This window comes from Pavona decussata, unplaced genomic scaffold, assembly GCF_977016875.1.
Source record: "Pavona decussata unplaced genomic scaffold, jaPavDecu1.1 SCAFFOLD_6, whole genome shotgun sequence".
Taxonomy (NCBI): Eukaryota; Metazoa; Cnidaria; class Anthozoa; order Scleractinia; family Agariciidae; genus Pavona; species Pavona decussata.
The window spans coordinates 1035898-1050672 of record NW_028145430.1 but is presented as its reverse complement, the minus strand read 5'-3'; the positions used below and the strand labels follow the sequence as shown (position 1 = coordinate 1050672).

General features: G+C 39.8%; 2 protein-coding genes across 2 annotated transcripts in view; one reads left to right on the top strand and one right to left on the bottom strand.

The window, feature by feature from the left end:
• Window positions 1–14775, top strand: part of LOC146489059 (uncharacterized) — a 68875-nt gene that overhangs the window by 25063 nt on the left and 29037 nt on the right. Inside the window, exons 10-17 of the mRNA XM_085110283.1 lie at window positions 5872–6000; window positions 7045–7167; window positions 7625–8200; window positions 9584–9718; window positions 10431–10478; window positions 12088–12225; window positions 13321–13341; window positions 13941–14110. Of these exons, the coding sequence (XP_084966409.1) occupies window positions 5872–6000; window positions 7045–7167; window positions 7625–8200; window positions 9584–9718; window positions 10431–10478; window positions 12088–12225; window positions 13321–13341; window positions 13941–14110 (1340 nt within the window). The remainder of the gene's footprint in view (window positions 1–5871; window positions 6001–7044; window positions 7168–7624; window positions 8201–9583; window positions 9719–10430; window positions 10479–12087; window positions 12226–13320; window positions 13342–13940; window positions 14111–14775) is intronic.
• On the bottom strand, window positions 269–2592 carry LOC146489060 (uncharacterized). Its single transcript, XM_085105956.1, has 2 exons — window positions 1975–2592; window positions 269–1424 (listed from the first exon to the last, which is right to left on the bottom strand). The coding sequence occupies exons 1-2, from the start codon at window positions 2490–2492 to the stop codon at window positions 269–271; spliced, it is 1674 nt and encodes a 557-aa protein (XP_084962082.1). The 5' UTR covers window positions 2493–2592.

Sequence of the window (14775 nt, the reverse complement as noted above, 5' to 3'; positions counted from 1 at the left end):
TTTAGTTGGTACAGAGACAGAACATGGGGATCATCCATGCATATTTGAATTTGCTTGCCCATGTTCCATAGCTTTCCTTTCTCTGTCTCTTCTTGCTGGCTAATGGAGTATAGACCCACGGAAAAATTAAATCTATTTGTTTTATACAATAACCAAGACATTTTGTAAGCAAGCATCATGTTGACCGAGCCAAGTCAAAAACTTTCAAGCAAACTTCTAGACTACTGCACACACTCAAGAATTTATTGTGATCCACTAAATTAGAGTATCAGCGGTATTTTTGTACAATGTTATAAATTGCTTTAGCATGGGCAGTACTAAACAAAGGAAAGTCCATCATAACTCTCTCTACAGAGATTAGACATATTGCATTCTTCACAATTGCATCTATGAGTTGTATGCTAAATCCAGTGGCTAGAGTAACTCCACCAACACAAGATCTCCCAGAGCCATGGAGGGACAACCGGTAGTCAATTAAATCTTGACGTAGCTTTTTAGCCTTTGATTTAGATAATGCTTCATGATTATCCACAGGTGATACTTCTGCTTCACTGGTATCTTCCAAGGGACTTGCCAGGTAAAGGTTTGAGACATCTGACAGCAAACAGGTGTCACAGTCACAGGTCTCTTGATGGTAATCACAGCATGTATGCTGTGGAAGACTTCGTCTGGGAGTTTCATATCCAAAATGCCTCAGAATAATTTCTCTCTTGCATTTGTTTGCTGTAACAAATTCTCGCATGACATCAGCCATGTTGGTTCTTGACTGAGATATATCATAGGCATTGTAGTAGACTAATGCCTTTGAGGGCAAGCCATCTCTTCCACAGCGTCCGGCCTCTTGGAAATATTCCTCCATTGTATATGGAACGCCAAAGTGTATTACCTGTCTGATGTTCTGAATGTCTACACCAATGCCAAATGCAACAGTAACAAAGAGAATTCTCAGTTTGGAGGTACCACTTGCCAACTCTGTTATAATTCTCTGGCGTTCATGATTTGGGTATTGAGCATGAAACAATGTAAACATGCGATTCTTTGCAATAGGTTGAGCATCGGGTGGCTCATACTGTTCTGTACCTAGCATCTCACTGAAATACATGTAACAGTCAGATATGGTTTCCAAATTGGAATAAACAAGTGTCAGCGGAAATTGTTGTCGTTCCTGTTTTAGCTGCTGCACGAGAGGTTCTAGAACTTCTGAAAGTTTAGCATCACCAGTTGACTTTCTTGTGTATGATGCAAAATAGATGTTTTCACGATCTGGATTGATTTTGATGATTGTTGGATCAAACAGTCCAAGGGAATCACAGATAATACCTTGTGTTTTACAGTTAGCAGTGGCGGTAAGCCCTACAATGGGTACTTGAGGGAAGTAGTTTCCCAGGACTCCAAGTTTTGCATACGCTGGACGGAAGTCTTTCCTGTTTGAGCAAAAAATATTTGGGGAGTCAGACATTATTTGTGTTTGAATGTGAGGGGCCCGATAAGTGTACGTTTTTTCGCCGATTGTAAAGTGATTACAGGCATGGTACTTGGCCAATGTTTTCATAGAATTATAAGATTTTAAAATTAAGTATTCAAAGCTAACAAGAATTTACTTTGGTCGAGAAACATTTATTGCCAAAGACACTTATCGGGCCCGGTAAGTTACTGGGACTTTCGAGAAACGGGCCCCTGGTCACTTATTGGATTCCATAGTTTTTAATGCCTGTAAAAGTTCCCCTTCGCCTAGTAAGACTTCACAGTTTTCTTTGTCATCCTCACATAAAGTGTTAACGTTTGAGTCTTCAACAAAGCTACAAAAAAAAAATTGTCCAAATCATGTTCCTCAATACTATATTTATAGAGATATTCGTAAAAATTGAATGGACTGTTCACGTATAATTTTAAGCTTATATTAATCAGTTCCCACCTCAAAGCTGGGTTGACGCTCACGTCTTTTGAATACTCGTCATTAACACCTTAACTTACCATTCTTCTATTAGATGAGCTTCGTCGATTACTATAGCTCGAACACGCTTCTGGAGAGTCTTGTCCCTCATGACCTGGCTCTGCACAAACACCTCTGGATGAGCGAAAATTATCTGAGCACTTTGTCGAAGGTCAGAACTGGAATCAGTCAAATCGGTACTGGCTTTCATGACGCATACATTCGTATAGGCCATCAACTTTTCCACTTGATCCTGCATCAAGGCATTTAGCGGCGAAACCACAACGATAGCTGCGTGTTGAGAATCGGAATCACTTCTCAGGAAATCGAAGATGAAACCCAAACTTTGGTATATGAGTGACTTGCCAAAACCCGTAGGTAAAACCGCTAAAACATCTCTTTTCATCATCACAACCGCTTTCAAAATTTCGTATTGCTGTTCTTTCAAAGTCAAATTCGGTTTTCCTAGCTTTTCGAGTGCGTGTTGTATGCCTTTATGGAACGCATCCACATCGACTTTATCTCCTTTGGACGCCATATTGTTAACCAAGGCACGCATTGGCCGTGCATGCGCAGTGTAACCGGAACTCCTAAAATCTTGGCATCGGAAATTGATTATTCCAGAGCTCCGTGTCTTGGCGCTGACCAAAAGACACGTGGGCTCTGGGAACGAGATTGGTTTTTCAGTCACTTGCGAAGGTACAGTATCAAACAACACGAATTGAGAGCTTTTTTGACTGACCCAATTCTGGGTGATCATTATTTGGAAGGCCACTGAAGAAGGTTGGACTAGCTATTTGAAAAAGCATGCATTCCAGTAAACAAACTTGATTTAATGAAAAATATTCACTTTGACCGACCCTGTGTCCAACTTTCGCATCTCATTTGACAAGCATGTATCTTTTAAACGTGATTCAAGTGTCATGTGAACGTTTTATTTTTATCAAAACCACTCATATGCCAGTAAATAAAGGTCTTTTTTCTAGTTGTTGTAATTGGCAATTTCGCAGCACAAGTTCAGGTTTGTGGGCATTATATTCTAAGACTTATCGACAGCTACTGACGTGACGCAGATAACGCAATAGCGAGTATCACTTTGGCACTATTAATTAAAAGGTTAAGATTCGACAATAATTGGTTAAAATCGAATTATTCAACGTTGTTTTGACTCCTTTTATGTGGGGTGTTTCGGTCAAATGGTCTCTTCACGAAACCTTCCCAATCAGATTCCTTTGCAGAAAGATTTATTGGAAGATTTGCATTATGCAAATTTCCCACCAGAATTTGACGAATATTTTCTTTTCCGATCACGCATTTTTTTCCCGACCTTTTCTAACACCTTATTAAAACAAGAAAGAGAAACAGACAAATGCAATGTGGGGTAAAATAACCATTTGAAGATAGCCTGGGTCAATGTTTTCACCGAGTCGCCACAACATAGCATTTTCTCAACAGTTGCGAATTATGCAAATTTGTTAACGAAGCCTCGCTAACTTTGGTTTTCGTCAGCGCGTGCATTGATTGCCCAGATTTTTTATTTCGTATTATTAAAGACGAAGACCCAAGCTTTATCACAATGTTCCTCTCGAGTCGATACCTGACATACCAAGATGCATTTTAAACCTTCAAACTTACTCAATTTTCGCCTCATCGCGAAGTCCTCAAAATGTCAATTTTTCAAAGAGCCATAAAACCCTCCAAAGTTCTACAAAAGTTTACATAGGTCCCATTGATAGAAAGTAGGTGAGTTATGCTCTTATTCAAAATCGACCTCGCTTTCTAGCGTTGCGTACTGTTTCAACACAAGCGTATTGAACTTGGCTAATTTTGAGTGAGATTTTTGCATAATTAATGAGGCAAAACCCGTTATTTCGTTTTCTCCAAAATTCTCGAAAACTAAAAATTTCCAGAACATTCAAATAATATTTTCGAAGATAGTTCCCCAAAAGTAAACTTCAGGCAAATTATCAGGAGTTTCGATTTTTCAAGCTTGGCCAGCGATTCTCGAAAGTTACAGTCAGGCACTCTTAAGTACTTTGCATTACGAACTAGCGTGGTACCCGTGTCGACGTTGACTAGACTGAACGTATCTCTCGCTTTGGTCTCAATGATTACGTGCTTAGCCAATGAGAATTTCGAGTCTAATTTGTTCGGCTTCATGTTCGCACGATGCACGATGTCACCAACCTTGAAATTGTGCGGAGCTGCATGTTGCTTGGCGTCGTGATATTCCTTCAAACGAGCTTGATACAAATTGGATTTGGACCGATGCTCGTGATCGATTGCCGATGCTGCTGTATTTGAGGGAGACTCAATGTGCGGTACTTTCGTACGAATTTCGTGATTGAACAACAGCATGGAAGGCGACTTTCCACTAACTGGATGCGGAGTTGCTCGGTAGAGCATGAGAATTTTAGGTAACTCCTCTTGCCAGGACTTACCTTCGGAGATCGCCGCTCGGAAATTTTTCTTAAGATATCGATGAAATCTCTCTAACTTTCCGTTGCTTCGCGCATAGTACGGTGACACACGAATGTGCTTGATCCCGCACGATTTAAGGAACACCTCGAATTCTTCGCTTACAAACTGTTTCCCGTTGTCAGAAACGATTTCTTCTGGAAACCCAAATCTAGCAAATATATCACTCAATGCTTTGATGACCTCGCGTGAAGTGATTTCTTTCAAAATATACGCTTCCGGATAGGACGAATAGTAATCGATATAGGTCAATATGAATTTGCCATCCATTGGACCAACGAGATCCACTGCACCTTTCACCCAAGGACCACGAGGTAAAGGTATCGGCTGAAGCGGAGTATACTTATTCAAAGGCTGATTCACCACGCAAGCTTGACAATTTTTGATCATTGTTTCTGCTGCTTCGTCCATGCCGGGCCAGAAAAAACGCGTTCTGAGAAATTGTTTCGTCTTAACAATTCCTTGATGAGTTTCATGCGCTAATTTCAGAATTTGCTTTTGTAACGACTGTGGAACAACAATTCGGTTCCCTCTAAGAATGACTTCTTCGAAAACAGATAACTCTTCCTTGACCCTATCGTATGGCTTGAGGTCATGCGACCATTTTCCGCTTTGAATTTGAATAAGTAATTTGGACAGCGTGACATCTTTGCTGGTCTCGGATCTTATGTCAGAAAAAGTGACAGCTTGAAGGTCTAACATGTTTGATGCGTAAACAAACCGCACATAATTTTCGCAAACGAAACCAGTGTCCGAAAGATCATCGTGCATGGATGGCAAGCGCGACAGCGAATCTGCTGTATTGGCGTTCCCTGCAATATGCTGGATACAGAAATTGTATTGATGCAATCTCCAAGCTAAACGCTGAATACGCGGAGGTAAAACTTTGCTTGAATGTGGCTCAAACATACTAGAAAGAGGCTTGTTGTCGGTCAACAAAGTAAACTTTATACCAAATAGATAATTGTGTAAGCGTTCGACTGCCCAAACACAACCTAGCGCTTCGCGCTCAATTTGTGAATACCTCCGTTCCGTTGAAGTAAGTGATCGGCTGATGTACGCAATCGGTTTGCGTTCACCGGTGCCTTGATCTTGCAATAAAATGGCGCCTAGACCTACTGGACTGGCGTCAGTAACCACATAGGTTGGAGCTTCCTCACGAAAACAAGCCAAGACCGGTGCGCCTGACAGCGCTTCTTTTAAGGCTTTGAATGCCTTCGCTTGTTCTCGTCCCCATGACCATTTCTGCTCTTTCCGAGTGAGCTTTCGTAGCGGTTCGGCAATGTTCGCATAATTTGGAATGAATTTAGCAACATAGCCACACGTTCCGAGAAAAGATCGAAGATCGGACACGTTGTCCGGCGGAGGCGTTGCAAATTAATTTTTCTTGATTTCATGGATTCTATATGGATTGGTAAATGCTAATGTCGTTTGATTTTCTTTTTTGTCTCCACTTTAAGATGTGGATGAGTGCAAAACAGGAGTTCATACTTGCAGCAGCAGTGGAGCTTGTACTAACACAGAAGGCTCCTTCACTTGCGACTGCCAACCTGGCTTTAAATGGAACTCAACCTCTATGCAGTGTAAAGGTAAACAACAAACATGTGGGGCACATACACATATTTATAGGAAACATAGGGTGAACCACTTTGTTGGAAGGGTCCTTGAGAAATTAAGCCTCATTGGGGCACCCTGCTAGTCCTTCTAACAAACTTGGAACATATGCGTGTAATTGCGGGCTCGGATTTCAGTGGAATCCAGAGAAAATGAAGTGCCAAGGTAAACCTAATGATCTATTCCAGTTGATTATAACGAATAGATGGAATGAGAGAGGGTCGGGTGGGACGGAAGGAGATGTGTCACAAATCATTATTAGCAAACTTAAGCTACGGCATTCGTGAGTCACAAACTTTACCCGGAAGTGAAATATTCTCCTTGTTGACTTGCTTTCGTTCGTCGACAAGGCCACAAAACTTGTATTTTGTTGCCTGGTGACTCATCATTCCAAATGAGGTGGCGTCAAAAAATGACAACTGGGCAATGTACAATTCCAGATGGCGTCCGTGCCCATAGTTCACAAACGTCTTTGCTTATGTTCCCTCGAGAAGCCCCGAGATTGAGAGTCCACCACTAATATTTGAAAACAGCGACCGTTGTGCAGAATACTTTGATGTTTTCGGAAGGCTTCAACAAAACCCCAACATAGGGTTGTGATTCACTCGTGTATAGACCTTTTTCATAAATGGCGGCCGATTTATTATTCCTTTCAATATGTGTTAATTAGCCCTACTAACCTCGTTTTAGAGTAAAAATTCTATTGAATTTTTCACATGCTAACGAGGCTAGTAAGGCTAATTTCCATGAAAATAAAAGAATAATTAATCGGCTGCCATTTATGAAAAAGGTCTATGTCTTCCATACAGACGGCTGGACCCTTAAGTTTCAGAGTAGGGGGATTGTGATGCTAGCACAATTTTCCATTTTTGCACTTGCTCTCATCATCATCATCATCATCATCATCATCATCATCGTCATCATCATCATCACCACCACCACCAACGTCGTCGTCATCATTATCGCATGCTGCTCATCGTCAACTCCGCGTATAACGGCTATTATTTTCTTTTTACCAGATGTTAACGAGTGCACCTTAAAAACAGATCGTTGCTCAAAGCTGGCTAACTGTCTTAATACTAAGGGCGGCTACCAATGTAAATGTGTCGTTGGATTCATTGGCGACGGATTTGATTGCACAGGTAACCGTTGAGCTTGACTGACTATAAAAGATTGCTATTTTGAGAATATGCCAAATTTGAGTTTCCAAAGGGTACAGAAGAAAGCTACTTCATTCAAAAAGTACTGGACAAATTACAATAAGTGCAATTGAAAGCTACATTTTGATTTAAACATCGATAATTGTTTTCTCGTAACAGGTCATCATATTTTTATCACAAAGTCTGAGATTGATTCTTTTGGATTAATTTAAAGTGATTTCAAGATTACGGGAAGATAAAAATTCCTTCAGTGTTCATTTATGCAAGTTCGTTGGTGGAGTTTTTGTGAGAGAAGTGATATGTTGGGAATTTTTTGAGGATCATTTACTGCTACAATCTCAAAACAAAATTTGAACTTGTCTATCATGCCTACATTTTGCTCCTTTTTGATCGTTTCGAGTCGTAATTTCATTAAATGATATTTTTGTTCATTATTTAGGACCTCCTCCTTGTCCAGTAACCATGGACGCTTCTTTTGTACTCAACACTGCGGTCAATTCTCAAGACTTCGTAAAACAGAAAACGTTCCTTAAACTGACAGCGGCCAAGTTCAATCTGACAAACAAAAATCGCTTGTCTGTCAGTGTGTACAAAGACTATGTGAGTCATCCAATCCCTCTGGGTTCATTTAAAGACAACAAAAACTTTACAAACGCAGTGGATTATCTCCAACCTTTCAAGGGAGAGTACCGTCTGGATGTAGCTCTTCAAGGCGTTCTTCAAAGTTTCTACCCCACTGGGCGGGTATCGCTCAATGCTAAGCTCATAGTACTGGTTGTTAGTCACGATTTTCACCGATCGTCCAATTTCTGCCCTTCTTACATCCAGCCTTTTGAGTTAGCGACTAAGTTAAAGGCAGTGAGTGTTAGGGTCATCATGGCTGTTATTGGTGTGAATACGAGTGAATACTTTCAAGAGCTTATTGACAGTGAGGATGAGGTTTGGCATTTCCCTGGTTACAAAGAGCTTGTTTCCGCAGCTGGGAATTTCTCCGTTGCTGTCTGCAGAGCCGCAGGTAAATACTGACTAAATTAAAACATACTGACTAGAAATACGTGACTCGCAAAACCTCGCTAAGCTGGGGCTGGGTGGAAAGCGCTCTTTACTCGTATTGTAGCATCAAATGAGGAGATTAAAAGGTTTCTGAACATAGCAACTATTTTTATGAGCATGCAGTCTTTTCGATGTTCCACAGGCTAGTTCGCGGTTGAAAATTTATTCCTGACGCGACGAAATGAACAACGTGCTGTCGTGTTCGATGAATTTATTTCCCACGGAAAATTATTCTACCGCGGCTACAAAACGTGTTATTTCTTCAATGTAATCTTTCACAAAAAAAAAAGATTTCTGGATGAAAGGGAAAAGATTCCGGAGAGAGAGTTCTGTATCCAGTGAATATTGATGAACATTGCAGTTGAAATTTGACCCGGAACGCAAGCTTTCCCGATGTATGCAAATTGTGCTCCAGACGACGCCAGACAGTCTGACGTCATTCATACTTTGTTTTTCACTGTTGCTAGGCAACAGTGCGGACACCTTCAACGAAATATATAAATATGTTTTTCGCTCGAATTCGCGCGGCTTAGCTCCGCTCGGGCCGGCCCGGCCCGACAAATTTATCAACCTCGCTACGCTCGGGCCTTCGGCCCTCGCTTCGCGAGGAAAAACAAAAGAATAGAAATATAGTTACCTCTTCTTTAAGGCTCTGTCTTATAGAAAGTAAGTAAGTAAGTAAGTAAGTAAGTAAGTAAGTAAGTAAGTAAAACCTTTATTTTGACACGATGAGTATTTAAGCTATGCAGCTTGTGGGGTCGTGTAAATAATATAAAAAATACATAAACAATAACTGTAATAAAATTGTAAAGTAAAATAAGACTTATGACTTCTTATATGTATAAACATAACATTGAAATTTACTATTTACAATAAACAAGTATTTGATAATTGATGGTATTTATAACTGCTAAAATCATAGACCTAAAAACTCCTTTTAAAGGGGGATCTATCTTCTACAGAATAAATCCTGGCATAAAAATACTTGAATTTATCCTGGCATAAAAATACTTGATATCGAAGGTGCAGAAAGGTCTCCATTTTAGGTGTGGTCAGAAAGTGGTAGGAAGAAAGTCTACCGAAGAGATTGAACTGGGGGTGTGGGGGAGGGGTGGTTGTGGACTGTATATATCCGGAAAATTATGCAATTTTTTGGCGACGATTGCGGAGCATTGGACAGGCTGTGAATTTGCCATCCAAATACACAAGTAGAACTCTAAGCCAAGAAACACTGTAGTTGAGAACAAGAAGTTGGAATGTAAGAAAGATAATTTGGTTATGGCGCTATAATTTTTTATTCATTGAGTTTCTCAATGCTAACTGATATTTTTCTTGATTCATTTAGCTCGTTCACTAGGTACACCACAGTGTTCATCAGGGGGAGATTATTGTCAAGCAAACGCTGAGTGTCGCGAGAAAGGAGGCGTCTTTACTTGTCAGTGTAAAGCAGGGTATATACTGGACGGAGCACTTTGTGTTGGTAATTAAAAAGTCTATTATTTTTTGCATTTTCTGCACGTACGCGTTTCAGTTACGTTAGGCGTTTTTATATTTTAAAGCGGCTTTTCGATGAATTTGGCAAGGGTCGGTTAAGAAGCATCTTATGAAGCAGATTTGGAACATTTCGATTGATTAAATTTTATTGTGAATTGACCAGTTTTATTGCAAGTTGTGTAAATGTATTTTACCATACAAAATCAGAACGGCACTGGAGAAGTGGTTTTGTGCTTTTGATCGCCTAAAATGTGTTTGTTCGGTTTCCTGGATCATTGGCACGCATAACTCAAGGACACGGTTTAGGCCCATTGAATGAAAACATGGGACACCTCGTTTACCCCCCAAAAAATATATGCATCAGGAACTCGATTTTCTTTTTGTTTAAATATAAGAGTCATGTCGTGTATAGGGAGCAAAATTGAAAATGTAGCTGAGTGGAGCTTTAAAGATCTGATGTGCTATTTGTCGTCTCGCTGTGCCTGGCGTGCCTTGCCTCAAGTCGTCTTTTTATGGGCCCGAAAGATTGACCGACGAGCGATGGAGTCGCGAGGCGAGCGAAAACGGTCTTTGAGAAAGTCTAAATACTGAATTACATATAACATATGAATATACTGAACTAAATATCACTACCTCCCTTAAAAGAGTTTCTAAAGTAGCCGTTAAAATGTTGGGATTGTGTTTTGTCTACTTTTTAGCATCCATCTGTCCCGTTGGATACATAAGGCAAAGGAACACTTGTCAAGGTAACTAATGTAACGGGGAGCTAATTTTTTTGTAAAAGACATTTTCTTGTAAGAGAAGCTCGCTTAACGAGCCAAATGGTGGGATGGTAACTAGTTAACTCGGTACACACTGAAGGGACACACATGTGTTCCTTTAGGCCCGTTCGAATGGTTTCAACATTTGCTTCAACATGCGTTAAACACAGTGGTTGAACCAAATGTCGAGGGCGTTTGAACAGGTCGTTTAACACTGTTGAAAGCGTAAACAAATGTTAAACGCTTGTTGAAAGTGTGCTGAATCGACATTTTAATTGGTTTTAACTTTCATTCAACATCGATTCAACGTTTTTTTTGCCCTTGAAAATGGTGAATGTTGAAACAATTGAACACTCCGTTCATCCAACATTTTCCCAACATCCGTTCAGCTTTTATTGAACGAATGTTGGGCAAATGTTGAAACCGTTTAAACGGGTCTTTAGGCGCCGTTTCTCAATGTGCTGACGGATCATTCCTTAAATGTCCCTTCCAAAGTTCACAGTTGAATCCTCTATCTATCCACCCTTCAATCGTTCCTGTGCCGGAATGAAGCCCTGAGACTTTTGATGTTATTTCTTACTTTGGCTAACTAACGCTCGTCCAAAGAGAGTGTCGCGCTCGGCTGTCCCTGGCAAATAGATTATTAGTAGTCTCTGTTTGTGTAATGCACTGTCATTTGTATGATGTGAGACCGCCAACCAAAGCGTAAAGAAAGCAATTGTTAAATCTAATTTAACTCTTTCACCACTTAGAACCAACCATGAGTAGTATAATGTAAGTTATAATCCATCAAATATTTTCACTCGCGCGCGATTGGTCTAAACGCCTCACGTGACCGAATATACCCCAGCTAAAACTGGGGAATATCCGATGATATTCCCCAAGGGATATTCCCCAATTTCAAAAACTTCAAGGCGCGTCTTGTTTACAATTAAAATTAATGTCAAGATGGAGGAACAGTTTGCTTTTGTGACAGAAAGAGAGATAAACCTGCTGGTCGATAAAGCAGTATCAGAAAACAACATACACTCTAAACGTTTTCAATTGACGGTAAACTGTTCGTAAACGAAATGTTCAAATACTCAAGCTCGTTGCTACTTGTTGCGAAAAATATTTGAAGGATAATAACCAGAATAGCCTCCATTTGGCTTTAAAAATATGCTCAGATAGTATTTGTCCTTGGACATTATCTGTTCATCGAAGCTCACAGTTTTCCTCGAGCTTCGCTCTCGGAAAACTGTCCGCTTCTCGGCACAGATAATGTCCGCGGACAAATATCTGAGCATATTTTCGCGCCAAATGGAAGCTATTGTTTATTTAAGTTTCCATACATACAATCTATAGTGTAACCATTCAATAAGAGCCCAGTTTTGAAGAGAACATTCATGTTGTGGCTAGTTTTTCAAAATGTTTACAAAATGTTTAAAATTGGGATAAAAAATGTTTAAGCGCCCCTTGAAAATGAAAGAAGGAAATGATACCTTTTGTGGTCGCAAACACCGAATTCTGTTGATGTCAAAAAGTAACATTATTGGCGGGAACTAGCTGTGTTCACACTCGTTTTTAGTAACGCACGCCATGTTTTTCTTATCAGATATTGACGAATGTGCTCCGGACTTCAAGCCGGAAACTCAACCCATTTGCAACCAAACTGCTGTCTGTGTTAATACTGCTGGCTCATACGTCTGCATTTGCAAACAAGGTTTCGCCAAGGAAGGATCATCTTGTGTTGGTACGCCTGCGGTATTTTGGTTAGGTTGTACTTTTTAAGGTTACCCTATACCTTCAGAGGTGTCTTCAGAGGTGTCTTCAGAGGTATCTCGCGTCCAAGCGATGTAGCGCCTCCGGTTTAAACTGTAGATACCTGAACCCTGATATCAAATTAAAGCTTATAGAGATGGCTATCCAACTAAACCAAGAATTTTGATATAAAATGAAAAATTGCCGAATATTTAGCGCTGTTTTCTCGAATCAATTTTTTCACTTGGAGGAGCTAAAACTCAAAAGGAATTTGTTCGTTTGCCTTCAAGTTTGGACAGTAGCTAGTTTAACACATAAACAACAAAAACGTATCTGCGAATTTTTTCTTTCGAAATATTTTTTCTCCGAGAACGAATTTTGTACGATTACTCCACATTCTTTTCATCCTATTTCGAAAATGTCCTATAACGTTTCATTGCGATTGAATATGGAAAAACGCAGACACGTTTTTTTAGCGCTTTGGGTCCGGAAACTGAGGAGCAAAAGAAATTAGCGAAAAAAAAAAAAAAAATTCGCTTTGATTTTATTTCAAAATTCTTGGTATAGTTTGATAGCCAGCTCTATAAGCTTTAATTTGATATAGGGGTTTAGGTATCTGCAGTTTAAACTTGACGCGCTACATCGCTTAAACGCGAGACACCTCTGAAGGTATAGAGTAACCTTAAAGCCGAATACGAACCGCTACGAAACGACCATAAAAAGAAAAAGACGAAAAAAACTACTAACAAGGTTCCTATATAAGCGACTTAAAAAACTTAACTTAATGCAAACCATCTACACCCCTCTATTCCTTTTTCAGATCACGTTTAGTTTTGCTCTCTAAGATCATTTTTGGTTTCTATTAATTTCGCCCTGAAATCCACGGATTACACACCTATCACAAAAATCGCTGCACGTAAAACCATTGCATCTACAAAGTACAAAGGAAGTCCGGTAATCCCTCCTACCTTTCTTTTGTACCTTGTGCGTTCATTAGTTGCAAAGTTTATGCATTGTTGTAGATGCCTACTTTATTTAAACCACAAGCACCTTAGCTAACTGATAAGGCTGCTGCATTTTTTTTCAGATACTCACGGTAAATCAGTAGGTGAGTCAGAAAAATCAATTTCTGCTTAGTCTAGAGTCTAAAATAAGACGTCTTTTCGCCTTGCTTACACCTGGGTCCCCGTGAAAGCGACGTTTGAGTAACGACTGCAGAAATTTCGCACCGATGACGTAATTTCTACCCAGATCTCGGAAGTAATTCTGATTGGTTGAAGCAAATTTCGACAGTTCATGGTTTTAAAGCTCTGACTATCTGTTGTGTATCATCTAAGGTTCTTCGAATTAAACGACCACTAGAAGAATATAATTCGAAGATTGGAATGAACAAAATATCCTCCAGGGCTGAGTTGCTCGAAGCATGGTTAGCGCTAACCATTGGTTAAGAGGTATTAAAACCTATAGGTTGTCATGGTATTTAACCCGGGTTAGTGCTAACCATGCTTCGAGCAACTGGGCCCAGTATACTAAATTAAAGGTGACTGTCGATCACTTGACGGGGAATCGATGTTGTGGCTCACGGAAACTATGATAATTTTTAATTTCCTTTAAGTTATTTTTAACCATAAAAAAAAACATCGTGTGCTTGTAATTTTGTTATCTTTTTTGTTGTTGTAAGAACTAACTATCAACTATTTGTTAAAGGTGTTTACCGAGAAATTTATGCATCCATCAAAGGAGACACTGTTGAAGACCTTTTTCGTCACTCCCAGTTCCCTAACAATCCAGACTACTTTGAAGCTTTGATGGAATTTGATGCTACACTTAAGATCAACAGCAGTGGTTATGGTCAAAGACTTTCCGCGTTTTATGTGGTAAATAAATATTCCTTTTAATTCAGTCTCAACGTTAGGAATTCACATTACTGGTTGTCGTAAATGTCTTAGTTATTATGTTAGTTATATTATGTAGCGAACTTGCTGTCTTCCACATCGCAGCGGCTTTTACATGTCTGATGGATGTTTCAATGGGGGTTAACCATCAGCCGTCAAACAGCGTATAATTTAACCGTCAACAGTCAAAAGAGGACAACTCTTACCGTCAACCGTCAGAAAAAGCAGTTGTTATTAGCCGTCAAACAGTTTCAACGCCTTTCAAATATCAATATTTCAGCTGCTCCTCCCAGACTTCTGGATCTCAAAGAATCGTTTTAACTGGTAAACCAGTTTTCACGTTCCCAAATTTACTCACTTTATGGTCTTTTCCACTTAATTTGCGGCTAAACTGACATCACAACTAATGTCCGTCTGAAAGTACTTTCCGGTTGCAAAATGATTTACTACATTGATAACGTGTTTCTGAACAAAACACAACCTCCAAAACACACTCTTACACTGAATTATTGCTTAATTGTTTGCGTCACTCAGATGTCACGAGCTGTGGATATAACTTCAAGACGGTAGTGTAGCAGCTCTCGTAAGCTTGTAATTGTTCAAATTGTGCAGCAACTGCTATTGTTTTAGGGTTGGGGTTATTGTTC

Coding starts and splice junctions, on each gene's coding strand:
- LOC146489060 (XM_085105956.1), bottom strand. CDS start 2,492: ATGCGTGCCTTGGTTAACAATATGGCGTCCAAAGGAGATAAAGTCGAT. Junction 1,425..1,974: donor GCTCATCTAATAGAAGAATG/GTAAGTTAAGGT, acceptor TTGCTCAAACAG/GAAAGACTTCCGTCCAGCGT.